The sequence below is a fragment of the Carassius gibelio genome, chromosome A4 (genome assembly GCF_023724105.1).
Source record: "Carassius gibelio isolate Cgi1373 ecotype wild population from Czech Republic chromosome A4, carGib1.2-hapl.c, whole genome shotgun sequence".
In the NCBI taxonomy this organism is placed as follows: Eukaryota; Metazoa; Chordata; class Actinopteri; order Cypriniformes; family Cyprinidae; genus Carassius; species Carassius gibelio.
In genome coordinates, this window is record NC_068374.1 from 30808250 (window position 1) to 30834394 (window position 26145).

At 38.2% G+C, this 26145-nt stretch overlaps 1 protein-coding gene across 7 annotated transcripts in view; it reads left to right on the forward strand.

Annotated features, from left to right (window-relative positions):
• The window catches only part of LOC127976894 (SH3 and multiple ankyrin repeat domains protein 3), a 27194-nt gene extending 1371 nt beyond the window's left edge, over nucleotides 1-25823 (forward strand). For 2 of the 7 annotated variants that reach the window (XM_052581493.1, XM_052581492.1), the window contains 23 exons: nucleotides 3622-3887; nucleotides 7011-7214; nucleotides 7332-7403; nucleotides 8290-8398; nucleotides 8820-8971; nucleotides 9081-9248; nucleotides 9431-9547; nucleotides 10910-10987; nucleotides 11074-11140; nucleotides 13172-13424; nucleotides 14298-14461; nucleotides 14685-14798; nucleotides 15010-15085; nucleotides 17106-17188; nucleotides 17283-17407; nucleotides 17789-17924; nucleotides 18049-18129; nucleotides 18445-18465; nucleotides 18862-18998; nucleotides 20057-20162; nucleotides 20323-22195; nucleotides 22387-22416; nucleotides 23066-25823. In XM_052581493.1, coding sequence (XP_052437453.1) covers nucleotides 3690-3887; nucleotides 7011-7214; nucleotides 7332-7403; nucleotides 8290-8398; nucleotides 8820-8971; nucleotides 9081-9248; nucleotides 9431-9547; nucleotides 10910-10987; nucleotides 11074-11140; nucleotides 13172-13424; nucleotides 14298-14461; nucleotides 14685-14798; nucleotides 15010-15085; nucleotides 17106-17188; nucleotides 17283-17407; nucleotides 17789-17924; nucleotides 18049-18129; nucleotides 18445-18465; nucleotides 18862-18998; nucleotides 20057-20162; nucleotides 20323-22195; nucleotides 22387-22416; nucleotides 23066-23633 — 4932 coding nt within the window. In that variant the 5' untranslated portion in view covers nucleotides 3622-3689 and the 3' untranslated portion in view covers nucleotides 23634-25823. Of the gene's footprint in view, nucleotides 1-1195; nucleotides 1872-3621; nucleotides 3888-7010; nucleotides 7215-7331; nucleotides 7404-8289; nucleotides 8399-8819; nucleotides 8972-9080; nucleotides 9249-9430; nucleotides 9548-10909; nucleotides 10988-11073; nucleotides 11141-13171; nucleotides 13425-14297; nucleotides 14462-14684; nucleotides 14799-15009; nucleotides 15086-17105; nucleotides 17189-17282; nucleotides 17408-17788; nucleotides 17925-18048; nucleotides 18130-18444; nucleotides 18466-18861; nucleotides 18999-20056; nucleotides 20163-20322; nucleotides 22196-22386; nucleotides 22433-23065 lie in introns of those variants that run through there. The other 5 variants (XM_052581495.1, XM_052581526.1, XM_052581507.1 and 2 more) reach the window with 5 other exon arrangements.
• The last annotated feature ends 322 nt before the right edge of the window (nucleotides 25824-26145 follow it).

Here is a 26145-nt window from a genome sequence, read left to right on the forward strand (position 1 = left end):
AGACTGCATATAATATTTATGCTTTTAATATCTAAAAGTATATTGAAAATGTAAAAGTATACTCTAAAATAATTTGTTAAAGAACAGGACTGTTTAAATGTGCTGCAAAGGATTATTCAAAATTATTTAAACAAAACAATATGACGTCCATCAATATCCACAGATTTTGAAAAACTTGAATTAAATATGCAATTTAAACCAATACTTTTATAATGATCTGTCAAATAAGTAAATGTGTGACATTGATCAGGTGACATGTACAGATGGTCACACGTTCCTAGACTGAAGCTCAAGATGCTCTGTGGATCATCTCAAATCATGCTGGAGAATATAATCATAAAATTGTGTGCTGATAAAACAAAAAAACTTCAAACCAAATGCTAACACTTTCTGAAATACTCGCTAAAATAGTTATAAATAAATAAATAAAATAAATAAAAATGCTAAATTTGTGCTGAATGCTGAAAACTAATGTGCATGATATGTCACTACACAAAATCCAAATTAATGCATTTACTATATTTCAGAAGGAGATCTCAAAGAACGGCTGCATAACTTCAGTCAAGTTCTTACGCACAGATCCAGATGTCAAGGTGTGGCTTATGTAACAGAAGCAGCACACTCATGTGATTTCTCCTTGATCTGATGAAATCAAAAGGAAATGAAATCTATCAGGACTTTTTGCGGCTGTTATCTATCACAGTGCTTTATACAGTATGTGATTTCAAATACTGAAATACTCAGCATTAAAGAACTATACTACAATATTACTGCTATATCATACATTCCTGTAATTGTGTTAGAGGCCCTTAGGAAATAGAAATGTTACTGTTCTGTAACTGCATGTGTGTGAGATTTGTAGGACGGAGAGTGGGTGTCAGTAGCTTTTATTCCTGTTCCACATTCATGTGTGTGAAGTGAATCTTTGTATCGCCTGAGGAAAGAGTGGAGTTATCAGAGACGTGCAGCCTTTCCTATACTTCCTGCAAAAAACATCCGAGGAGCCTCAGCCCAATCCTGCCAGGAAGAAGGGCAGGAAGTTGGGCTGAGATCATGGGAAGTAAATTACGAAGCCAAAAGGTCATAGTATGAAGACAGGTCTAGTGAAGGTTTCTGGAGACGGTAACAGTGCTAGATTAAAGAAATGATAGTGGTTGTATGGATTTGTGTGTGTGTGTGTGTGTGTGTGTGTGTGTGTGTAAGTGGGAATATGTGGGAGTTGATTTTTTATTTAAAATTGATGGTATTATGAAGGCTTTTGTATTCCTTCATTAAGGCTGCCATCATTTTCATTGTGACTGCAACATGCTTTGATACATGCATTATCCAACACCATGCATAAATAAAATCTCTTATTTATTTAATCAAAGGACATATGATCTCTTGTTGCTACATTTTATCCATCTTAAATTTACAGTGGCATTTGAACAGGCTTTATCGAGTGACAGTAGGAATGACAGAGATGTTGATTACAACCAGAATGATCTATTTAAGCGTAGCCTCACCTGAGGTGTTAATAGAGACATTGGAGATTGGTCGAGATACTGAACTCTGGCTGCTTATTGGTGGAGGTCTTCGAATGATGCTTTTAGTTGGTTGAGATGGTTTGAGATGGTCTTGAGACCTTCCCGCTGTAATCTCGCCCCGGTTTTCCTGCTCTGGAATATTCAGCATCAGGGTTGGGCTTCAAGTGTCCTGAAGTCTCAGACCTTGGAGGGAGTGCTGGGACATTCAACCCTGCTGTTTTACAAAAACAAAGCACGCATTGTGGAATACTGGAAAAAAAATATTGGAATAAAGACGGAAAGCTCTGAAAAGTTCGAAATATCTGTGAATGTACAGGAACATCACATGGGAAGTCCAGGTCAAAGGTGAACTCCTCCCTCAATGTTATTCATTATTTCTAGCTTGTTAGTTGTGTTAGCTAAAGCAGTATCAGTATTGCTATTGCTCATACTAATGGTTGGGGATTTTAACAAACCCCTAAATAACTAAATACTAAACTTTTGGCACACAATTTGCCTATTTTGCACTTCAAGTAACATGGAATTGCTATTACTTTTCTAGTTGATTAGACTTACAATTGTGCCTGCCAGATGATAAAATGCTTACACTTAATGAAGGAAACTTGCCAGAATATCTTGCCTTATGAGCAGGTGCTGCTTAAGCCAATATGCAATAACCCAGTACACCCTAGCAACCACTTAACAACTTCCTTGAAACTACTCAGAATGTCTTAGCATCATGGGAATGGCAACTTTTGTGTAACTTATTCTGAAAACACGTTTTTGATTACAACTATTGCCAGAAAGAATCTTTGTATAATTTCATGTAATTAAGTGATTATTAGAGATCAAGACCTTGATGATTTAACTGAGTTAAATTGTAACATGCCATCTCAGATCTTAGTTAATATATAGGTTTCTGCTGGATTTTCCATCTATGTTCTATCTGACAATGTCTTTTACGTAATAGAGGACTTCCCTTCTGTCTCTGTGGACAATAGTCAAGAGTGTCTGAAATGTTTTAGCTTGTGTGTGATTGCATTGGAATGAATGAGTAGGTGGATGGCTACATGTGGCCAGCTGTGATAATAGTATAGTAAAAGAATGATGCATGTCCCTCCCCTGATTCTTAGTGTGGCTGAAAATTTAAAAAGGTATTTATCACTCTGATGCATGGAAAATAATTACTTCAAAACAATAACATATAAAAATTCCCATATTTTTATTGCACCAAAAAACATATTTCCACTGCAATAAAAGATACTAGTCATGGGTACATCAGACATGTTGACTTCACCAGGTAAACACAGTACATTCCCCAACATAGTGTATGGTTTCCCTTTGGTTATTTCTTTGAAAACCAATTCAAAACATTCATGGAATGTTCAATTTAGGCATTTTCTTTATAATCAAAACTTAATGTGGGAACCAAACATTTTTTGGAATGTTGTCATATACAAAATGCTCAGTAATATTTAAACAGGACACATGTATAAAATAATGGAAATTGGTCTGAAGTAATTGCCTATGATGCTTTGGATGTCACACGGAAATTATTTTTTGTAGTGCACATAATCATGCTTCAGAGGGTTAAGTATTTAAAATGGGTGTCAAGAGTTCAAAAGTGCCAGTGGTTTGTTGCTTGTGATGCATTAAACACAGAGGGACCAACAGTGATTATGTGTGTGATTTTGCACAGCTGTCTCTAAAGAGAAAGTGGTAGCGCACTAGAACAAGCAAAGTGCTGAATTGCCATGGTAACTTGGGATGCAGGGTTTCCTCAATTTTCATTATTCCCAAGTGGATCTTCTTCACAGTGTCCATGGCAACCACTCACAACCAATGGAGTTTCTCTCTATCTCTCTCTTTTCTCACTGTCTCTGTCAAACTCTCTCATCCCATCGTTTTATCCTGATTTGTGGTTTAAAATGTCATCTCTATGCTTACGTAATACCTCATACCTGTCACTCTTTGACATTATAAGCCACAAATGCAAGGTGTGCATATTATAACACACTTTGAGCACATGCTGCTTACTAGTATACAGGTAAATGTAATATCAGATCTCACAACCCGTACACTAGAATGAGTTTGATGGGTGTATGTTGTCTTGTAGGGTTGTGAGGCCGGCGTGTTGAGCAGAACGCACACACACTCACACACACACACACACTCTCCCAGAGCATGCCTATCAGTCCACCTGCCAACGGCAAACATGAGGCTCTCGAACGGCCACGGCAACAACACACCCCTACCAACGGTAACCACGGAGATGACAGCATTCGGGCCTCTCCTGGGACTAAATCTACCTCCGAACCTATGGAGGATCTCCACGGAAATGCAGTTGTCATCCGCATCGGAATCCCTGATCTGCAGCAAACGGTGAGCGCTCCTTTTTAGTGTGCTCTCATATGCATATGCAGCCTCACTATTTTCTTTGAAATGGCTGCACTGCAGCACCAGAGTAGAGAGTGGCAGTGATTGGTACAGACCGAGTTGTTGATTCTGCGTGGGAGTAAGGGGTGTGTGACAGAGGCTTACAGCATGTCGTCTACATGCATGCATGTTTCTGCACAGGGATCTACAGTCATTTGTGCTGAAAGATGCCCCATGCATGTCGATTGCATATATGGTGTCATCCAAAAGTATTTTTTTTTAATTTGCTGAATACATTTGCACTTCTGGCTGATGTTATGTGGAACATGTTTACATAATCCTGTCAAACACAAAACTGCAGACATACCTTGCTTTTCTGAAAGTCTTTTCCACCATCGAGCGTAACTCCCTGCTTTCTGTAAATGGGGTACTTTGACATTGAGTTCTTGTATATTGCACCACCATCATGGTCCTTATTTTCATTGTCTGCTTTTCACATTATAGAAACATGCAAACAGAAAATATTAAATGGTTCACCGCAAAATTAAAATTTGCTATAATTAAATACTCACCTTCGAGCCATCCAAGATGTAGTTTATTTGTTCATCAAAACAGATTTGGAGAAATTTAGCATTAGATCACTTGCTCACCAATGGATCCTCTGCAGTGAATGGGTGCCGTCATAATGGGAGTCCAAACAGCTGAAAAACATCACAGTAATCCACACGATTCCAGTACATCATTTAATTTCTTGTGAAGTAAAAAGCTGATTGTAATGAACAAATCACATCCTTCATTAAGATGATTTTAACTTCAGACCGTTGGTTCCATTTAAAAAGTCCTCTATCCATAATATTGCTTTCTCCATTTAAAAGCCATCTCGGTTTAATCATTACAAAAATAAACACAGATTAAGCACTGTTTACAAGCCAAAACATTCCAAAACAAATACGAATTTTAAAGAATTTAAAGCACCTTAATGATGGATTTTCATACAAACAGGCAGCTTTTCACTTAACAAGATGTTCATTGATGAACAAGTCGTTTGATTACTTGTGCACTATTATGATGTTTTCACCCTTTGGCCATCAAGATGTAGATGAGTTTTTAGAAACAAACCCAACACATGTTGGATGGCATGTTGAAGTACATTTTCAGCAAATTTCCATTTTTGAGTGAACTATTCCTTTAAATTGCGTTATATTTGCAGTGTGAACCTCACAAACACAATTTCACTTGACTTTCAGCAAATTTTCGGACTCGGAAAATATGTCCAACCGAGTTCAGGGACAGTTGACGGAAATGTCACTGACTCATTGCATTATCACGAAAGAGATATTCAGTATTTACATTTGTTGTCATAGCCTACATCCATTATTTGAAATCCGGTTTCTGTGCTCACACGCCGAGAGCGCGCTCACAGATTAGCGCGCCTCTTCAGTGTGCGAATGCCGAGCTCTTTCTCGTAGTTCTTTTATTGCTACACACTTACACGAAAGGTTATGTCAGAATGCCCGTCTTGGAGACCATTCATGTAAATGCAGTCGGATTTGTCTTAAGTAAACGTGAACAGTTGGGAGAAATACAGATGTGCCAAAATATTTGATCTATGCTTCAGATCTTAAAGCAACAGCGTAAACCTGCAGCCTCACCGACTGCGTCATAAATGTTAATCAAACAAAAGATAAGGAGAAAATCACTGCTTTTGAGAATCATCTATATTTGATTTATACAGTGAAGATTATTATTATATTCATTACTTAATGTAATGTCTGTAGGCTATTTCTAGAAGCCTTTACTAGGCTACTATCTGAAAAAAAACTTTTGAATAGCCTAATATATTTATTTATCATTATAATTTATCATAGAGAGTTTACTTGCCTTCAGTAAGCTTGAGGGTGTTTTATTACATTAGTTTATTATTTTTTGCTTTTGTATTAGTGGCAGTTTCTAAATTAATTTTTTTTTTTTCTAATCTCTTTGCGACAATAGTTTTTATGGGTACAGACTCACCTTGGGTGTGCATTATTTCTAATAATTCAATGGCCCGTCATCAATTATTCCTTACATAAAGTAATTAATTGTAATTAATGTAACTATAAATGCATTCAAAAATAAAACGGGTGAGAGTTGGCTGTGCCTTATGGGAAGTAGGGCTTTTATGCAGGTGTGCCTTTGTACAGACTAGGTTTATCCCTCACAGCCTTATTTTCATCCAAGAAAAAATTCAAAATGCCCTGTCTAAGTTGTTCGTGTACTTTGGCGTCCATTTATTTATTTTACCAAAATGCAGTTTCTTATTTAATGGTTCAAACACTAATGAATAGAATAAGCAGACACAAACTAATTTTGATTATTCAAAATTCATATTTCATTAAAAATCGTGAAAAGGACATAAAACTTGTTTAAGGTCCCATTGACCAAGATACCTCCTTTACTCCCACTCTTGAATTTATACATTTACTTTAACAATGAATAAAGTCAAGTCCCACCCTTTAACTTTTCACATTCTAAAACCAGTTCAGCCATAACTTCTGTTACATGAGTTTAAGTTTGCAAAGTAAAGCAGGACACTATTAATTAATCAAAAAAAAAAAAAATGGCAAGATGCAATAGAGGATTGTTTTTGTTTCATGTAAATGGATATTGCGTTTTTCTAGCTGTAAAGGTTAAAACAAACAATGTTAAGATACTAATAAATAATAGAATTTCGTTGGACTTTGACGATTATCATAAGGAAAGGCTAAAGCCTGGTGCTTTTGGAGGAACTATCTACTGGACAGATAATCGTGTTTCTTATAGTTTTGAACTATTTGCTGCAGTAAATATTGTGGCATTTCAGGACACTAGATGATGAAGCAAGATTTAAATTGTACATGAAGGATTAAACATCCCTGACCTAGTCAGAGCTACGGCGCAGCAGTTAGCTTACGCACTTCAGTCACTTTGAGCTTTGGTGCTCACATGGGCGATGCAGGTTCGAGTCCAGCCTGCAACACATCCTTATTCATCTCATCTTTGAGTTTGTCAATCTATATAATAAAATATGTATAAATCCCCAAATAAAAGCAAAAACATACTGTTTGTTCATGTAGGAATATGATGAGTTTGTAATATGTGTGCTTCCAGAAATGCCTGCGATTGGACCTTGAGGCTCCAGTGTGGGTTTGTAAGCAGCGAGTTCTGGTCAATCTGACACAAAGCCTGACCGATGTGCTTAACTATGGCCTCTACCTCCCTGCCTTTAACGGGCGCGCCGGAAAGTTCCTTGATGAGGAGAGATTGCTCAGGGAGTATCCATTCCCTACAGTCACACCTGTACCATACCTAGAGGTGCACATAAACTTCCTTCTATATCCCACAATGCTTTAGAGCTGACACTTATTATATAACTGGGCCATGTTGTGATGTTATTTTCATTTACCCCTCAATACATTTGTGTGACTTCAGTTCCGTTACAAGAGGCGTGTTTACACACAGAGCCATGTAGATGACAAGCAACTGGCCAAACTACATACCAAGGTATCAGTTACCATTCATGTTCTCTACCGTTCGTGGGGTCTAAAAAAGATTAAAATTGAAAACATTTATTTTAAATTGTAATAACAATTCACACGTCTACTTACTTTACTTTTATTAATTCATTTATTTATTTTTTATCAAATAAATGCAGCCTTGGTGAGCTTAGGAGAGTTCTTTCAAAAACATAAAAAAACTTACCTATCCCAAATTTTTGAACCATAGTGTATAATTTTATACACAAAGCTGTTGTTCTAAGACCTGAAACTTTCCCATTCAATATTTCTGTTGTCTTAAACATGCTGTAAGCTATTTGTTTTGGTCTTGAGAATATTGCATGTTTCTCTGTGACAGTTCTAGACTCTATAAATGCCAAATAGAGTCATGGGAGCAGCCCAAGCTTCTTTAAAGACACATTTTAAAAACTAGTTAATTAGAAACAAGCTTTGTCCGTGAATCAATAAGTGCATTCAGGTTTGCTGATATTGTGTTCGCTGACATGTCTTTAAAGGATGGGTTTGGAGAGGGCATGTGGTTCAGGGCAGCAAAATGACTAAAGTTAGCAAAGTAATTTGAATTTGCAGCACCTTTAAAAGGGCCATAACACACAGTTTGATTGCTTTCAAATATTCTTAGTCCACTTATGTTAGTCTTACAGCAAAAATATATTTTAGTTTTTGAGTCTTAGAATTGTACAGACTCTGCCGATACTACACCTTTAAGACTTATTTAAATGCAAGTAAATAACCTCTATCCACTTGGCTAACTTCTTTGTATGTGCTCCATTTGCTCCAAAAGCAATATTTCTGAATGAAAAATAACAGGCAACTTTGTGTTGTAAATGTTGTATGTCACTTCCTTGTATTTCACTCATTTCTGTTGCTGCCAGGCCAATCTAAAGAAGTTTATGGAGTATGTTCAACAAAGGTGTGTGGACAAGGTCTGCAGGTTCCTAGAGAAAGGGCTGGACCCCAACTTTCATGATGCTGATAGTGGGGGTGAGTACTTTAGGGTATATATATTGTTTGTTCCTCACATAAAGCTATCGAATGATTTCAGAAGTGATACAACCTACATTTATAACACTTTTAGAGTGCTTTTTGGAGATTGCTTTCAAATTTACTTTCAATGTGTAGAACAGAGCAACTTGGACATTCTGCCAAACATCTAATTTTGGTTTCATGGACTAATAAAAATAATACACGGTTGGAACAACGTGAATTTTCATTTGGCATGAAGGATAGGTGAACCCTTCCTTTAAAGTTTGCCTTGATTAGCATTTAGGATGCTTTAATGAATGTAAATTTAGGACAGTTCTAATCAGCAAGGACATTCGACGAAATGAGTCAGTCATTTATTCATTGAAACGGATTTGACATTTAGCATTTTTAATCGTCTCTGCATGTGCGATGTTTCCAGAATCTCCTCTCACTCTCGTGGCCCAGCTGGACACTTGTGCTGAACTGATTAAGGTGTTGAGGAGCGGAGGAGCCCATCTGGACTTCAGAACCAGAGACGGCCTCACAGCGCTGCACAAAGCAGTCCAAACGCACAACCATGTAGCATTGACTGTGAGTTGATGCACTTTCCCTCCCACATGCACAATTCAAAGAAAGACTCATCACAAGCTGTTGGGAATCTGTGCACATATGTCCGTCATATTTCATGTGCTATCTGCAGACATTGTTGGATTTGGGGGCGTCTCCAGACTATAAGGACAGTCGTGGGCTCACCCCCCTCTATCACAGTGCCATGGTTGGGGGAGATCCGTACTGCTGCGAGCTGCTGCTGTACGATCACGCTCAGCTGGGCTACAGCGATGAGAACGGCTGGCAGGAGATCCATCAGGTAACGGGAAGATGCGTTCCTCATCTGATGCTCAGAACTCATTAAACGTAAAGGGAAGAAAATCTCCCGTAGCTTAAAGTTTCATTCTCCGGCGAGACTAAATATATCCTTTTTATTGTTTGCTACACCTGCAGCAGTGGGTGATTGGGAGTGTGTGTGTGTTTTTTTTTTTTGTACCATAGGCTTGTCGTCATGGAAACGTGCAGCACCTTGAGCACCTGTTATTCTATGGAGCAGAGATGAGTGCTCAGAATGCCTCAGGAAACACAGCACTACACCTGTGTGCCCTCTACAACCAGGTACACACACCTACACATACACACACGTTAGCTACGCGGTCTTAGAATAATGGGTGTTCCTACAATTTTTTAAGTAAACACTATGCAGTATGCATTCTTGTGCATTTTTGTAATCCTATTGATAAAATATGTGCTGCTACATATGTCAAAATGGTGAAATGTAACTATAGTAAACAGTGTGGAATGCTGTAATTGCACCCGACTCAAGCTTCCTCTGCCAGTGTGACAGATTAACCTGAAGTGATAATAATTGCATAATAGTTTTTTTTTTGTTGTTTTACATCATCTGTCATCTTTCAAGTACATTAACATGCACAAGGTCAATATCAGTCAGGCTAAAACAATAATTTGTCATTTAAAAAAATGCAAACAATTCAGTTTGAATAAATAGTGTTGATATTTGTGACACTTTTGATGTCGTCTGAATAAGTAAGTTGTTTACTTAAAGCTGCAGTAGGTAACTTTTGTAAAAACATATTTTTTACATATTTGTTAAACCTGTCATTATGTCCTGACAGTAGAATATGAGACAGATGATCTGTGAAAAAAATCAAGCTCCTCTGGCTCCTCCCAGTGCTCCTATTGCCATTTGCAGAAAGTCATGCGCTCCCGGTAAAAAACAACCAATCAGAGCTGCGGTCCGTAACTATGTTTGTGTTCAAAATGTAGAAAAATGTATAAAATAAGCGAGTACACCATGAATCCATTAACCAAACCGTTTTTTTGGCTTGTCCTGAATCACTAGGGTGCACCTATAATAAGTGTTTATATTCGGACTATTTTAGATTGCTTCGGGGGTACCACGGCGGAGTAACCCAGTACCTTTGTGATTCTTCGTAGACATAAACAGAGAGAAGTAGTTCCGGCTACAATGTTCTTCCGCAAGACGCAAGCAGTTCTGTTTATTAACCGCTAGAGCGTCAAAAGTTACCTACTGCAGCTTTAATTCATCTATCCATTTCCACCAATTTGACTCATTCTATTCACATTTGAATTTAGCCTAAATGATATATGAAGGTTGAAACTAAATGTATTTTTAAAAAAAATCATTAAACTTCACTGTTTACAACATATATAAACTATATATTTTTTTGCCATATGGAACAAACTATTTAGATTTTATTCTTAGTATTTCTTATATTGTAGATTATATATTCATCCCAATATTTTAAGAAGGTGCAGTCTTTATTGCTTACTCAGGGAACACACCTTTTGATGGATTCTGTTTTATATTATTTAAAATTATATTATTAAAAAAAAAAGTAGTATAACACATTTACAGGTGTTATAACTATAACCTTTTCTCATGCTTTCTGTTGCACTCACCACCTTTTTCTTTGTTCCCCTCGGGAATATCTACAGGAAGGCTGTGCTAGAGTTCTACTGTTTCGAGGAGCAAATAAAGAAATCAAGAACTACAACAACCAAACAGCATTTCAGGTATGAAGCATCTTTAGCTGATGTTCTGGCTCAGCTCAAGTTCCTGTACTATTCCTTAAATTGTTGCATACTTTTTTTCCTGGTAGATTGCTATCATTGCAGGGAACTTTGACCTGGCAGAAATCATCAAGATTCATAAAACCTCAGATGTTGGTGAGATCCATAAATGCATGATATATATGTTTTTTTTATTTCAGACAGTCAGTCTGATTGCGCAAGATCTAGAAACTGTTCAGTGCTTTAACATTACAATAATTGATGTATTTATAGTATTTGTCATACTAGTGTATGTGGGCTAATCTCTTTATGATTTGTGTGTGTTTCTCTTTGTTAATCTCAGTCATGCTCTGTGTGATGTAATCTGTGAGTCATCTGTTTGTAATTTCTGTGTAATCTGAGTGTTTCATGTGCTGATTTTTCTGTCTGGTCTTCGTTAAGTATTTGATTAACTCACCAGTGCAATACCTGCTTCACACCCAATTTGTGTGTGTGTGTGTGTGATTTAACAACACATGTTGTGGCTCTGTACCCCTGCAAAAACTTTGTGTGTTTAAAGTGGCCATATCATGAGGAATCAAATTCCGTTCAGTATACTAAAACCTGCTGTATCTAAAAAAAAATTTAAATAAAAAAAAACGATAATAAATAGCGTTTTTTAAAGAATGCACTTGAAAAAGGTACATACAGTAACAGTAACATTTCAATATTTCACAAGACAGTAACTGAATTGTGTGTTGCCTCCTCAAACATCAGTGAGTGTCACCTGTTGTGATAGTTGTGCATGAGTCACTCAGCTGTCAACAGTTACTCAATACATTATTACATGTTTGAGTTCTCAGCCACAGATGCTCAGAGCATGCTGGGAAAAAAAAGAACCTTACTGTACCTGAATGGATTTAGTAAACAAGAGACAAACGGCGACTCATTCACAATTACCACAAAAGACTATAAACAATTATTGATACTCAAAGAGGCAACACACATTAAGAACCAAGGGCTGTTATATAAAAATGTTAATCTTTATCTTATTGATTTATTCTTATTTTTTATGATTATTCTTAATAATAATCATAATTTGTAGTAGTAGTAAATTTTTTCTTACTGATTTTGCAAACAATGTATATTAACACAATACCTACAAATCAACATCACCTATAAAGGCCATTTACATTTGATATGTTAAATTAAAACAGTTTAATTCTAAAGGTGGAAATTGGTGATGAAAAAAATAAATTATTTTGATAAGTGTTATGTTTTTGAGGTTTGATATGACCCCTTTAAAGTCTGACTTATGGTATTTACATCCCTAAACCATGAGCCATCATGGACTTGCAGGCCATACATGACTTCTAATTGGTCGTATTAAATATAATCTTAAACAGAAACCATACATTTCTAAGCCGTTCTAACACCGTGAATCACAGATGGGGTGCTAGTCTTCGGGTTATGAGTGATTCCTCTCTACCTCAGCCTGATACAGGTTTAGTCTTTTTCTTCTTGATGTGTAGATAGGACATATCCAAATTTCAGCCTCCTGGAGAGCATTCTTGATCCATTCGACAGGCGAAAATGGGTTTTATTCACAACTCGGTCATTCTGATCTAGCAGGTCATTTAATGTTTCTGTGTGTTTTTTTCAGTGATTTACAGTAGGCTACTATTTTCTTACAGCAAATGGTACACTTTAGCTGAATTTGATCCAGGTGTGTGAATTACAATTTTCCAGGGGTGTACATTACAATTTTCTGGAAAAAATTTTACTTGGGGTGGTAGAAAATAAGTGCTTTATGTGACGCTTTTGAAAAATTGCTTTGTTTGAATGACACAACAGGTTATTAAACGGCTGGATATTAAAAGGACTGCAATTTCTAAATGGTTCTCGGATGTAAATATATATGTTTAAAGATAAAAGTGCACTTCGATAAATATAATGTGCAGTAGTAAGAGCCAAATTGTGTTACAGCACAAATACGTATTATTTCCTTTTCCATAAATGGCGTGTTTGGTGTGAATCTTTTGTTATGTGCATGTCCGATATCTTCCAAAAATGTTCATGGTTTTATATTACAAGCATGGAGATGTCTCAACTCAAACTGACTCTGAGTAACACAGCAACAAAGATGTCGGTCGGCTCTGTGTTCTCATGTTGCATAATGATTCATATATCCCCGTCTTCCTGTAAAAGTGCCTTTCAGGGAGACCCCTTCTTACTCGTCTCGGCGGCACGCGGTCTGCATATCCCCACGTCGCTCTCTGATGCGATCGGCGAGTGATAATGCTCTAGATGAGAGTCTGCCAGCTCCCTCTCCGGCCCCCTCACTTCGCAGTCTGCCCCCGCTGGAGCCTGATGACACCAACCCGTCCCAGCGCAGCCCCCAGGCTGCTCACACTCACACACGCAGCCTTAGGAGACACACCCGCTCAGGAGGACACCTCAGGTGTGGAGCCGGCCTTCATATTTTTAATAGCACTAATACGATATTTTCTTTGCTTTTTTTATTTGACCACAAAATTAAATATTTAGCAACATGCCTCGACTGCATTTTTCCATAAAATTAAGTTAAATTTTTATAAAAAATGTTTTTTTTTAAATCAATACACATTTCAGATGTGGAGTCCTCCTTGATTTGTAGAGTATTAAAAAGAGATTTTATTAAAAAAAATTTTTTTACTTTTTCTATTTAAACACAAAATGAGATTGACATGCCTGACATGCCAGACTGCTCTTTTCCATTAAATAAAAAAATAAATAAATAAACAAAAATATTTTATATTTTATTTCTATTTTATTTATTTCTATTTATACAATTATTTGTTTAAATTATTTGCATTTTATGTATATATCTTATTACATTATATATATATATATATATATATACACACATATACATTGTCATCTTTGAATTCTCCATTAGTCATCAATTTATATATATATATATATATATATATATATATATATATTCTTTTTCTATTTTAACACAAATTGAGTTCATGCCCAGACTGCTCCTTTACATAAAATTTAAGTTTAAAGTTTATATTAATTAATGATTTACTGTTTTAATTACATTCAGTTTCATGAATAAATCAGAAAAGTAGCTTTTTCTTGATTCAACAAAAATGCATGATTAAAGTTCAGTTGCAACATTTATAATATGCGTAAAAAGTGCTTATCTGCTCATAATTATGTGAAATATGAATATTATAACTGATAGTTGTAATAATAAATGTAAAATATTAAAATAGTTAATTATAATAAATAATAAAGTATTGATTATCTGAAATAAAAGAAGTTAACCTGCACATGTTTGCAGCCCTGGCAGTCCTGTACAGAGAGAGCCGAGTCCTCCTGCTGTGTCTCGAGGGCCCAAGCGACGGCTGTACAGTGCGGTGCCTGGCCGAACCTTCATCGCTATCAGCTCCCACAATCCACAGGGCGAGGGAGAGATCACACTCAACCGAGGAGAGAGGGTCAAAGGTCAGTCAGCCAGCTTTTCTGTTCAAGATGCAGCATATAAAAAAATCATATTATTCTTATGCTGGAGGTTACTACAATTTGTAGCATTCTGAATATTTCTTCAGCTATATATATATATATATAATTGTATTTTTAATATCTTTTCTGGGACAAGAAATGTTTGCGTCCATCCAGCTAAATATACCAAATACAGCATAAAACAGTTTATATGTGTCTCCACCAGTGCTAAGCATAGGTGAAGGTGGATTCTGGGAAGGCTCAGTTAAAGGACGAACTGGCTGGTTTCCTGCTCACTGTGTTGAGGAAGTTCAGATGAGACAATATGACCCCCGACTAGGTCAGTGTGCATACACACACACACACACACACACGTTTGTTTTTGTGAAAAGTGGGGACATCCCATAGGCGTAATGGTTTTTATACTGTACAAATTGTACATTCTATGGCCCTACACCAACCCTAACCCTCACAGGAAACTTTGTGCATTTTTACTTTCTCTACTTTCTTGATCTTATTGTTATTGATGTGGCCACTCATCTTTTTTTCAGAGACAAGAGAGGATCGCACCAAGAGACTTTTCAGGCACTACACTGTTGGCTCCTATGACAACTATACCTCTTACAGGTACACACACACACACACACACACACACACATATATATATATATACAGTGTTGGGAAGGTTACTTTGGAAATGTAATAGGTTACAGATTACAAGTTACCCTGTTTAAAATGTAATAGTAGTGAAACTTTTTCAATTACTTTATTAAAGTAATGTAACTAATTACTTTTGAGTACTTTTTGATTACTTTTCTAAATTTGTGAAGATTATAATAAATAAAAGCATATATATCAACTCAAATACAGTTATCTAACAAGCATGTGTCATATGCTGTTTAATAAACTCCTGAAACATTGGTGTTTTTTTTTTTTTAAACTGCTGTCTCTTTATATATGATATGATGATAGTTTTCTCAAAATAAGTAAAATGCATGAAGTGACAGAGCAGTTCTAGAAATTATGTGTATGTGCTCGTGTACTCATATATTGAGACGGCAGAGGTTGAAAACACTGCGAGCTTCAGTAGGCCTATGTGTAGTAAATGAAACTGCATGTCTTTGCCATTAATTTACAGGAGGGGCAGACTGGGAAAAAAAAATCAGAATGGAAATTTTAAATTTTTGGTTACCACAGTTAAACAATAGTAACCATTTTCACTTGATTTATAGTAAAATAATAACATGTTAATTTTCGCAAGGGTTGTGTCAAAAAAGCATCTTTACAGATGAAACTGACCTGAAACCCTGAACAGTAGTTCTGCTTCTCTGTTCCAGCTGTGCGCTTCCACAGTCCACTCTTTTATCTCTCTTTCGCATTGATTACTTGGTCTGATCCAAACCGTTTGGCGGAGGCGCGGAGAGCGCGCGAGTCACGACTAACAGATTTATTAGAGATTTAATTATCAAATGGCGGATTCGCAAATGATCGCTTTAGTACATTCGGCAGGCAATTATACAATAATGATATTAAAATATTGGGACAAGTTGAGGAAGACTGAGGAAGCTGGCAGGCCACCGGGAATTGTCCCGGTTCTCCCGGTGTCCAGTCCGCGCGTGATTTCAACTGACACGCAGAACGTGCAGGAGTCATATATTGCATTTTGGGGGCTTAATATTCACAGACACCAGTCCATGTCATGTTTTGATTCAAGTGTACTGACCTACTTTTGATTTAGTCATCCAAAATGTGGCATATTCCGTCCGCGTTAGGCATTCCATTTTTCTGACTGGATTCTACGAACCAGACTGTATTTCCGCATCCCGGAAATTATTAGGGGGTATGTCTTAGAATAGTCAGTGCAATTTGGGAAAGAAATCAGTTAAATCTGTATGTGGATGTGTGTAAATATTCAAATGTAATCCCCTTTGTTATCGTTAAAAAAATCATAAGTAACTGTAATTTAATTACTCATTTTTTCTTAGTAACTGTAACTAATTACAGTTACATTAATTTTGTAATTAAATTACGTAACACCGTTACATATAACTAGTTACTCCCCAACACTGTATATATATATATATATATATATATATATATATATATATATATATATATATATATGTATATATATATATGTATATGTATATATATATATATATATATGTATATGTATATATATATATATATATATATATATATATATATATACATATATATATATATGTATATATATATATATATGTATATATATATATATATATATATATGTATATATATATATATATGTATATGTATATATATATATATATATATATATATATATGTATATATATATATATATATATATATATATATATATATATATATATATACAGAGAGAGAGAGACAGACAGACTGACTATGTCTATCTATCCAGGTGTTCCATGCATTACTGTGCACTGTATACATACTGCAGAAATAATATGAGTAGTATGATATTATTCCTTTCCAACCATTGCCTTTCCCTCACCTCTATCTTATATATAAAAAAATATGGTGCCAGTGTTGGGGAATATGAGTATATGGGTATGGGAGGGGGAATATATGAAGACAGTGAGTTGTGGCGGTGCAGCACACCTGACTATTGATTTCTATAAATTCACAGTGATTATGTTATAGAAGAAAAAAGTGCAACGTTGCAGAAGAGAGACAGCGAAGGATTTGGCTTTGTGCTTCGGGGAGCTAAAGGTATGAAACACACACACACACACATGTATGTGTGCATATTAGCATGAATACAATTCACATACAAATGCAGTTATTGAATCCTCTCTCTTGTCAGCTGAGACACCAATAGAAGAGTTCACACCTACTCCTGCTTTTCCTGCCCTGCAATACCTGGAGTCTGTGGACCTGGAAGGGGTGGCATGGAGGGCAGGGTTAAGGACAGGAGATTTCCTCATAGAGGTTAAAAAATACTTTTGATTTATACACACACAAACAAAATGTTTTCTTTGATAAAGCAGTGATTTTCAAGCCATATTTGAAAAAAAACTGGCCTAAATTAATAATTGTAATTAAAAAGCAAACACACTTAATTATTTGACTAATTTTGGAAATCTCATACGTCACCAAGGATGTCTGCCATTTGATTAAAAATTACAAGCTCAGTTCTTTAAAAAAATTAAACATGCATGGAAGAATCATTCACAGTAAGATCAGTAGCATGAATTTAGAAAATAGATTGGGTGAGTTTCGATTTCTAGACTGAAGAATGTCATCATGCTTCTGCTGGGTTTCTGCCGGCTTTGTGTTAAATCTTTCTCTAATTCTCCGCACATTTGTCAGGTAAATGGGGTAAGCGTAGTAAAGGTGGGACATAGGCAGGTGGTATCACTGATTCGGCAAGGTGGAAGTCGACTAGTAATGAAGGTGGTGTCTGTCACGCGCAAGCCTGACACTGGAGATGTCATCCGCAAGAAAGGTTCTTGTCCTCAACTTCATTAATGCATGCAGACTATGCATTTTTATTTGACTGAACGTCAAAATTTAGAGAATCCTGCAAAATTTTAATATTGCATTTCTTGTTCTTCCTGATAATTAATTAGCCCCACCTCCACCCAAGAGGGACCCAAGCACCAGCCTGACCCTGCGCTCAAAAAGCATGACTGCAGAACTGGAGGAGCTGGGTAAGATGGATGCTCTTATAAACAAACACGGATGTAAACATCTCATTGTGTAATGCTAGATCTCAGATAAGTTAAAAGAGATGTTTTCATTATCTTTGAGGGCACAGCACTTGTTTTATTCCCCCAGTAACTCTAATGGAGAAATGCATGCAAATTAAAGTATTTTCTTTCTGTGAGAATGATATAGCAGTGCAAGGATTGTGGATGATTGTGCAGTGATGGCTTTGCTCATTGATTGTTAATGAAAAGTGACCATCAAATACTCAATCTATGAGCTAAATCAGGAACTATAGATTTGTCCTTCTTGTCCACAAGCGTCAAGGAGAAGGAGGGGAGGTAAGATAAGAAACCAGTCTCACGTTGATGTCCTTTACTGGTTCTTTATGCTGATTAGCATGTAATGTTATGGATGGATTCATCTAACCTGTTTATTTAGCTTGTGTGTCGTTGCCTGTGACTGTGAAAAATTGTAAAGTCAAAGTATGTTTTTTTTTCTTTTTGTGGATTGTAGTTAGCTGTGTTTTGTACTGTATTTGTGGCTGTATATTTGTTTTAGTGTTCCTTCAGACTTTGCATATTATACACATGGGATCTGTGTACCTGTAAATTCTGTTGCACTGGGTGACTGGGATTGGTCTTCTTTGATTTGATCAGAGGAAGGACTGAAATATTGGCCAAGAATGTGTATTAAGTGTTCCTGTATTTGAGTGGATCCGTGTGTATCCCTCACAGAGAAGTTGGATGAGATGTTGAGTTCACCCAAAGAACCGGTTGTAGTGATGAGGCCACGTCCTGCGGATACGGACTCCAGAGCAGCCACTGTGAAACAGAGACCAGCAAGTCGCCGTATCACACAGGCTGAGATCAATGTGAGTCTAATACACATAAACATATACCATTTAAAAAAAATATTTTTAATATTTTATAATAATATAAAGTACAAGTGCACTTGTTATTCATGGCAATATGTAGTTTCTGACATATGATGAATTGTATGAACAGATGGTGCATATCACCACTATACGGTAGCCTAATGGTTAGAGGGAAGTCGTGGCCTAATGGTTAGAAAGTCGGACTGGCAATTGAAAGGTTGTGAGTTCGAGTCTCGGGCCGGACGGAATTGTAGGTGGGGGGAGTGCATGCACAGTGTTCTCTCCACCCTCAATACCACGACTTAGGTGCCCTTGAGCAAGGCATCGAACCCCCAACTGCTCCCAGGGCGCCGCAGCATAAATGGCTGCCCACTGCTCCGGGCGTGTGTTCACAGTGTGTGTGTTCACAGTGTGTATGTGTGTTCACTGCTCTGTGTGTGTGCACTTCGGATGGGTTAAATGCAGAGCACAAATTCTGAGTATGGGTCACCATACTTGGCTGAATGTCACGTCACTTTCACTAATTATTTGCACATCTGTTACTGCGGCATTTGTTATCATGTAGTTGCGCTCAGTTTGTACATTACTGCACTATTGTTTTTTGCCCATACGTTAAAACTGTACATTAGCGTATACTGTATAGATATACATAGTCTACATTTCTATTTTTTTTTTCATAGTTTTTATTCCTACTCATGCAGCATAGTTTTTATCATGTTTGTATGCATGTATATGTGTATAGTAGTGTATGCATGTGTTTATAGTTTTGCACTTGTCTTGGCATTCATTGGGAAATTGTTTTCCTCACTGGGCAAATGAAAATAAATGCTTTGAATCCTTTGAATCCTTGAATTATGTCAGTAAATATTTTGCTGCTGATCACCTTTTGTTTATAATGCATATTGTCTTTCGGTTAAAATAAAATTAGCTGTGACTGCATTTTCTGTTTATTTCTTTGATGGCTGATTAATCAGAGTCTGTGATTTGTTGGCTGTTCTGACAGTAACTGAATTCTGGCCAGTATTTGATCATGTATTGTTTTTGTTTGTGTGTAGGCTCTGTTAGAGAGGCAGGGTTTGCCAATAAGTTCAGGAGTTTCCTTGGCTGTGGACAAAAGTCATATGCAGCTGCCTAGGGGAATGTCAAGAACCAAGTCATTTGGTAATGTGTCATTTGGCATGCGTCAATAAAAACGTTCTCACAAATTTTCATTTTTCAAAACATAAACCAGTGATATAAAAAGGGTTATTAAAACATGATCAGAGTTCTGATATTTGTTCAAAACAATACACCCACAGTCTCACTGAGAACTGTTTTATAGGTGCTCCTGAAGATGAAAGAATCTCAGCCCTGATTGGAGAGCATCGCTTTCCAAGAAGCTCCTCGATGACTGACAGCTTTAGACAAGATAGTATTCCACCCCCTCCGCAAACAGCTCCTCCACCACCTCCAACTCCCTACTTTCTAGATTCAGGGCCACCTCCATCCTTTCTTCCACCTCCGCCCCCTTCTCGCACTGCCAACCAGAGCCGTTCAAGCTTCCGCCCAGGGGCAGAGCCCAAACTCCATGGCCCAGTCACGACTGACCGCCAGCGAAAAACACGTTCCATGATCATTCTTCAGGATACCACCCATTTGCCAGTGGAGCCTGCCCCTATTGCAAGACCACAAACGCCTAACTCTGGAGTGGTTCCTACTGAACGTGGTCGTAGGCGTGGACCACCGGTGGAGAATCCATATGCTAATGTTGGTCGTTTAAGTGCTGTCTATACTCCTAACAAGCCCCAGCGTAGAAAGAGCCCATTAGTCAAACAAGGACCAGTTGAAGAGGGAGCTGCTCATTCTTCTAGAGACCCCTCTCCTTTGGGAGGGTCACGGATTCCCCACAGCAGCCGAGCAGAGCAGTTCCAACAGCAGGTTCTCTCTGAGCGAGCTAGAATCATTCCTCCAGGGGCCCGACGCAGGCCCAGCGTTTTTCTATCTGTAGAAGGGGGCGCGACAGAGCCACAGACAACCCCTTTACTTTCTCAGTCTCACTCCGTGGATGAGTTGGCAGAGTTGCCTCCACCTGCACCAATGCTTTCCCCTGGCCCACCACCAGGGGGCACCACTTTTATACACCCTCTAACAGGTCGACCATTGGATCCTTCCTCACCTCTAGCTCTTGCACTGGCTGCACGAGAACGTGCCCTTAGTGGTCGGAACACACCCACTCCTACACCTTCGCCCACACCTTCGCCCACTCAAGGTCGAGTAGTGGAAAGGCCAGAGACAGAAGGAGGAGCAACACCACCTGCTCCTCTCGTGGTACCTCCATCTAATTCCTGGAGAGACGAACCGGTCAGCATCACAGAAACAGCAAGCCAAGTGACTAGCGGTAGCCCTGGGTCTGGACGAAGCCTGGAAGAGGCACTTATCCCACCCAGCGTGCAAGGTGTCCAACCAGCACTAATGGATACAGAACATACCCCACCAGCGGTCCCACCCACTCTACCTTCACCTGCCCCTACCCTGTCAAATCTGACTGCTCGAAGTCTGACTATGAGCTCAGAGGAGGAAGCGGAGCCTTACACAGTGACACTTCCTCCTGCGTTGCTCTCGTCCAGTGATGAGGAAACCAGAGAAGAGCTTCGGAAGATTGGCCTTGTGCCGCCCCCTCAACCCTTCGCTAATGGCCTTCTAATTAAAGAAACACCCAAAGTCACTCTAAGCATTTCACCTAGTGGATCACGGCCATCTATTGCAAAGACCTCCTCTGGGAAAGCAAGCGATTCTGCGGCAGACTCTGGGGTTGAAGACCCACATATGGAGACCACAAGTACTGTTTCTACAGTCTCCAGCATGTCCACTTTGTCTTCAGAGAGCACAGACTCTGCTCATGCTAGTAAACCACGTTCTGGGGTGGGGCGTGGTCGCCCCGCCCATCTCAGGGATCCACTGCTTAAACAGTCATCAGACAGTGAGCTGCTTCCACACCCACCCAGCACAGGCCCCAGCCGTCCACGCTACCTATTCCAAAGACGTTCCAAACTCTGGGGGGAGGAGCCCCGGACCCAAATGAGTGGGTCTGATGAAAGTCGGCCTGCTGCTATGGGGGCAGAGTTGCTAAGCAAAGACACTCATTCCCTGGGGGAGGAGCCACCAATGGGAGCACCTCTTGACCCTGGCAGGAGATCACCTGTGGGAGGTGCCAGGTAGGAAAGACTTGTTAAAAATTGTACCAACTTGACAACAGCAGCACATTTTGCACAACTGCATGAAACACAACACAATTTAATTTAGCAATACACCCACTTGACTTTTGACACCCTTAGCCACACACCTGGTAAATTGCCTATCCATAACACACACGTGTGTGTGTGTGTGTGTCTGTATGTCCTTGCAGATGTGAGGAGAATGGAGGAGAGAGTAAATCGTAGGTTTTTAGCACTGTGGGTAAAAACAACTCCTTGTCTAACTAACTTCCACTAAACCCTTTACTGCAGCTGTTAATCATGCTGCAAATGCTACCGTGGGCTTGTCTTAAAGGCTTATGGTAGTTCATTATGCAGTTACTGAGACATTTCAGCTTCTGTCTGTCCTTGCGCAACGAAACTGGAATTTTCAGTGTACCGCTGAGGGCCAATCAAATTGCTTTTTAGTAAAAAAAAGTATATGAAACAAATGTTGAATCTACATTTAGTTTATATTGCTCCGTTGTGGTAAGTTTATTGCAGCAAGTTTTGGATGTTCCAAAAAAAGCATGCGGTGGTGGAAATACTGTGAAATGCTTATGCACCAATTTTTAATACCCTTTCTGAGGACTCCAGTTTTATATTAACTGCTCTAACTGTCATTTTATTATTAAGTTCTCACTGCATGCCCTGCACTATTTAAATTTTCACAAACCCCAATGTTTACAGCATTGGATCCGCATTTCTTTTCTCTCACATTAGCATCCCAGTAGTTTCCTAAAAGTACTGCAGTTAAAACTCTTCCTTTGTTTACTTTTTTACTTCAGCTACACCTTCTTCTTTTTGACAGGTATTTTATGTTTTCACTCTCTCTCTCTCTCTCTCTCTCAGACTCTTTAGTAGTTTAGGGGAGCTTCATACCATCTCTCAGCGGAGTTACGGCACCACCTTCACAATCCGGCCTGGCAGCCGATACCCAGTGACCCGTAGGACTCCAAGCCCTGGAGCCACACCAGAAAGGAGTGAGCCACTGGGGCCTGTCCGTTCATTCGGCCCTCATCACCACCATCACACAATCCTCAAGTCTTCTAGCCTAAGTTTGCCCCAGGAGCCCAAGGAGGTGCGTTTCGTCATGAGGAGCGCCAGTGCTCGAGCCCGCAGCCGTTCTCCATCCCCTTCTCCATGCGCCTCACCCTGCCCTTCACCGGTACTGGGAGCCCCTCTCCTGGCCCTACGGCCATTCAGACAGCGCCCCCTAGCACTGTGGAGTAAGTATGATGTTGGAGAGTGGCTAGAGAGTGTGGGACTAGGAGAACATCGTGCCCGCTTTTTGGAGCATGAGATCGAAGGCGCCCACCTGCCTGCTCTGACCAAGAACGATCTGGCAGAGTTAGGGGTGACACGGGTGGGGCACCGAATGAACATTGAACGTGCACTGAAGCAGTTGCTTGAGAGTTGAGGAGAGCCAAAATGCAGGATATAGTTCCATCACAAAATAAATTAATTTTTACTATTAAGATTTAAAGTCATTCCGAAGTCTAACACCATTGATTCCCAACCCACTTTATTTAGCATTGCACAGCCCTTATATAAGATAGATTTGACTCCCACAAAATCCACCATGTTTCTTCACTAGTTTGCCACCTACTAAGAGTAAAAATAACATGCTGGACAGGAGTGTGGACCTACTGCGCAATATCTTCTATTTACAGCTACAGGTCCAAGAAAATTGAACGGGCCATGTTTTTAGAGTCTTCTGCACAATAACAAATGATATAGCCAGCAAGCAGCCATTTCCTTCATGTGCCATGTTTTACAATCAAATGATTATGATGAAGGTGTGGCAAACATACAGACTGCTCTCACATTATCAGAGGAAGTTTAAGAATATCTTCACGGCTGAATTTGTGTGCATTTCCTGCTTCCAGGAGAGAGACTTCTGAATTTTAGAAAGCAGCATCAACTTGAGTGCAAAGGAAAAGAGAAGTGCGGAAACCTCTCCTGTAAGCAATGCCAATGCTTCCAAGTGCTCAGAATTTACAGTGTGTTCACAGACCATCTTGCAACTCAACAGTAGATAGCCATGTTAATGGTGATTATAAGATGTTTTGCAGCAACTTGACTTGGCATGTGAATCCAACATGCCCAAGTAAGAAAGGATCTGACAATCTGCCCTAAACCAGGAGAATAAAACTTGTGTGGCCTTGAGGTAATACTGCCGCCATCTAAAATTTGTTAAAGATAGATATTTTCAGTCACTACATTCAATTTTATATGTATATGATATATATGGAGTTATATATTCAAAAAAGAAGAATGTATGAGAATAAGGTGAGATATACTTGTCTTATGCCCTGTGAGATTGTGTCATATTTGGTCTTACTTTATATTTGTTATTTTATTTGTCAATTATCAACCAATACCCTAACAAGAACTTTTTTTGCCCATGGTATAACTTGTGATTTGTGAGTTATAAACACATTATCTTTGGACTAGTTCATGGTCAGCTATTTAAGAATTTCATAAATACGGACAGACCTGTTTTGTCTATTATGAATAAATGCTCAGTAAGACTGTACGTAGAATAACTGTTTTGTTTACACAGGAGTTGAAATACTATGGGTTGTAGGAATTTATTTGTTACCTTTTGTAAATGATAACTCGCCATCAGTCGATCATTTCATGCTGAAAAATTTGTGAATTCAAGATTTCTTTGCCATGATCTATTTGGTTATGTATTGTGCAATTATTCATTTGGGGTTTAATTCCTATTAAGTCTTTCACTTTAGAACAATATGAGCTAAATATGCTACTTAAGGGCTTTTAACAAAGAAATGTCATTATTAAAAATGTTTTAATGCAGACCTGCTAAACTGGTGAATTTGTCTGATTCCCAGTTATAGGCAAGTCTAGTCTACAACTTACAGTAATAACAACACATCACCAAAAACAAAGCCAGAGTTCATGGGCTTTAAAAAAAAGCGCTGTTTCTGCTCCTAGTAAAAATGTCCATCTTTTCTATAGCACAAACAAATTACTAAAAGTAATCTGACTGCAAGCATATCTACTGTGAATATAGTTATTTTTTTCAATTTCTCATTTTCAAACCCCCAAGATTGTTATATAATCAAGCAATTGTTGAGATTATGTTGTGTCAAAAACTTTATCTGGTAACTAGTTTGACTGGTTTATTGTGTTTGGTAAGGTGGAACAGGCGTTGCTGTGGTTTACACATTTAACTAACAATTTAACTGCCAACAGAGGAGAAGAATCCTCACACTTGTCACTCCTCCGGTTGGTCAATTTGCACAAAGATGTGGGTGCTACTGTTTATAAGCCATCTGCATAAAATATTACTGTACTTTCCTCATCTGTCCCTGTCCTTCTCCCTCTCGTCCGGTCCTCACTCATTTACTCTCATACACAATTATGTAATTAATTAGTGTGTGGCGGCCATGTTCTTTTAGTTTACCTCTTTTAAGAGCCCTTTCTTCTGTTGTTGACTTTTTCTTTGTATCCTTTGTTGGATGAAGTTGGAGGATCAACCTTTTGGACATGTTTGCTTTAAAATGAGAAAATGTACACAAAATATTGAATTGGACTTGTCTGTTATTAAAGATCATCTCTCAGGCTGTGGGGATTAATCGAATGATACGTCATCTTCGGTGCACAAAAAGAAGGATATTGGGTTTATTTAAAAAATTAAGGATTTGTTTGTATGAACAAAAAGAATGTATAAAATTCGATAATTCTCAATTCCTGCAAATTAAGTAAACACTTGCTTTCTAAAATACCAACCAAGAGATAAAAGAAAACGATGGATTCACAGTGCCTACTGAGACAACCACGGTTAAAACGTTAGCGAACAACATAGGAATTGAAAAACCAGAGTAAATATAAAAAATTCTAGAACTACATAGAAAAAATGTCAAGTTGTCTATTAATCAGCGATATTTCAGGTTACATGTTTA